Source organism: Loa loa, assembly GCF_000183805.2.
Source record: "Loa loa unplaced genomic scaffold supercont3.167, whole genome shotgun sequence".
NCBI lineage: Eukaryota > Metazoa > Nematoda > Chromadorea > Rhabditida > Onchocercidae > Loa > Loa loa.
In genome coordinates, this window is record NW_018108347.1 from 28,559 (window position 1) to 30,587 (window position 2,029).

Consider the following 2,029-nt stretch of genomic DNA (forward strand, 5'->3'; position numbering starts at 1 on the left):
GTTTAATGCAAGCATTAGACAAGAACCTGAGAACCTGAAATACTAAAAATTGGTAATATTTAAGAAAGGAAGTCCCTGAATAGCTAAATCGGAAAAATGGTAAACGAAATAGAAACCAACCGAATCCGAACAACAAAATCAAGCCAAGCACCTATCGCAATATTTTGGCATTGTTGATGGCGAAAGTAAACAAGTCCGGTTGCTACGACCATAAGGCAACTTTTTATGTAACAAAATTAATTTGGTATAAACGAAAATTAATTTAGTATAGTATAAACAAAAAGGAGAAAGAAAAAAATGACTTCAGATAAGTAAATAAGCAAAGAACGTAAAAGTTGAAAAACTGATAACAAATTTTAAAGTACTTGATCCCGATAAATTTGTTGTTTCAAGCTAAAGTAGTCATAAAAATATGAAAAGGCAATAAAGTTTCCACTTTAATAGATAAAATGGAAAGAAGAAAGAAATAAAAAGAATTCTGATATGAATACCGAAATTATATTCGATTAATAATATCTTAAAATGTTTGTTACTGCTGATTTATTATTAAATGTTTGTTATCATTGGGAAAAGTTTTACACTTCTTTTACTGAATCAGTTTTTTTGTTGGAAAAAAATCAACAAATTTGATCGGTGTTTGAAAATATTAGAACGAAAATAATTAAAGTAGTTAAAACAAAAAAAAAGACAAAAGTAGAGCAAGAGTAGTTAAAAGAACATTAACGAAAATACTTAAAGCTACAGACGAAATCTATGATATTCCAAGTCTCCTGTCACATTTCAATAACACCGAACATTTTAGACACTGACTAACATACAAGTTCTGTAATTTGGATAAATATGGGAAAAAAAAAGAAACTACTAATATTTAAGAAATCACTTACTTCGTCGACATTCCATATCACGCCAAACTACTAATCCTGAATATATAGCAGCTGGATTGATTTTATTTTTGGGCCGATTTTGCTAAAAAAAGAAAGAAGACGGAAAGATAACTGACTTTGTTATCCAACATAAGGAAATACATAAATATATGTCACTTCAAATGAAATAACAAATTAATTACGATAACGATAACAATAATGTGTTAAAGTGATAATGAAGTGGTAAACTTATTGATAATTGGTGAAGAAATATACCAAACAGTGAACTGACAATAACCCTGCATCAGCTGGCATTTCTGATTCATTCCATGGCTGAAAAAAATATTTCAAAAAAAGGAGGAAAATGCTAAATATCGTAAGGTGAATTACGATCTGATCATATATTTAGAGATAAAATGCAAAATTATTGATATTATTTAAAATAGAAAAATATCGCTATGCCGCAATGAACCAATTTCAAACCACTCAAAATATTTCGCATGACACTAACAACAGTTTTTAAAATAATTTCTAAAGAACTGATAAAGTTCGAAGAATCCCCACTTTGTGCTTCACTGCAGTGCAATGCTACAGAATAGATGATGTGTTTCTGTCATACCTACCTTCTTGTACCGATCATTTTAATATGATGATAAGTCATAGGACTGAATTGTGCCAAAGTAACAATTCAACCTAATGGTTGATATTAGAAGGGTTTGGCAATTTTCTTCATATCAAAAACAAGTATAAAAAAATATGATGCAATAAGAGGAGGAAGCTACAATTAGTTTAAAAAAGAAAAAGGATTTTAACTAGCTCATTAATACAAACAAAACTAACCGCATCATAAATAGGAAGTTGATCATAGGCTGGTCGAACGATTTCAGTTACCTTCATCAGAACATCATTATTCAACAGAGACGATTCGTCTAATAATTCGATCCAGATTACGTAAACAATATTTGGCATAACATTTTCATTGTTAAATATCCCATCATTATCCAGAACCCACTGCAAAAGATTCAAATATAAATCCACATCGAATCAGCATCAATTTGGATTATCCAAATGATTAAGTTTGTCCTACAAGCAAATGATTAAGTCTTGTTTGCCCTACAAGCAAATGATTAAGTCTTGTTTGCCCTACAAGCAAATGATTAAGTCTT

The 2,029-nt window shown here is 29.9% G+C and overlaps 1 protein-coding gene across 1 annotated transcript in view; it reads right to left on the reverse strand.

Moving 5' to 3' along the window:
* LOAG_17987 (hypothetical protein) overlaps window positions 1–2,029 on the reverse strand; it is a gene marked incomplete at both ends in the record, with an annotated part of 5,215 nt that overhangs the window by 1,807 nt on the left and 1,379 nt on the right. Inside the window, 3 exons of the mRNA XM_020450657.1 lie at window positions 885–966; window positions 1,140–1,196; window positions 1,704–1,874. Of these exons, the coding sequence (XP_020305637.1) occupies window positions 885–966; window positions 1,140–1,196; window positions 1,704–1,874 (310 nt within the window). The remainder of the gene's footprint in view (window positions 1–884; window positions 967–1,139; window positions 1,197–1,703; window positions 1,875–2,029) is intronic.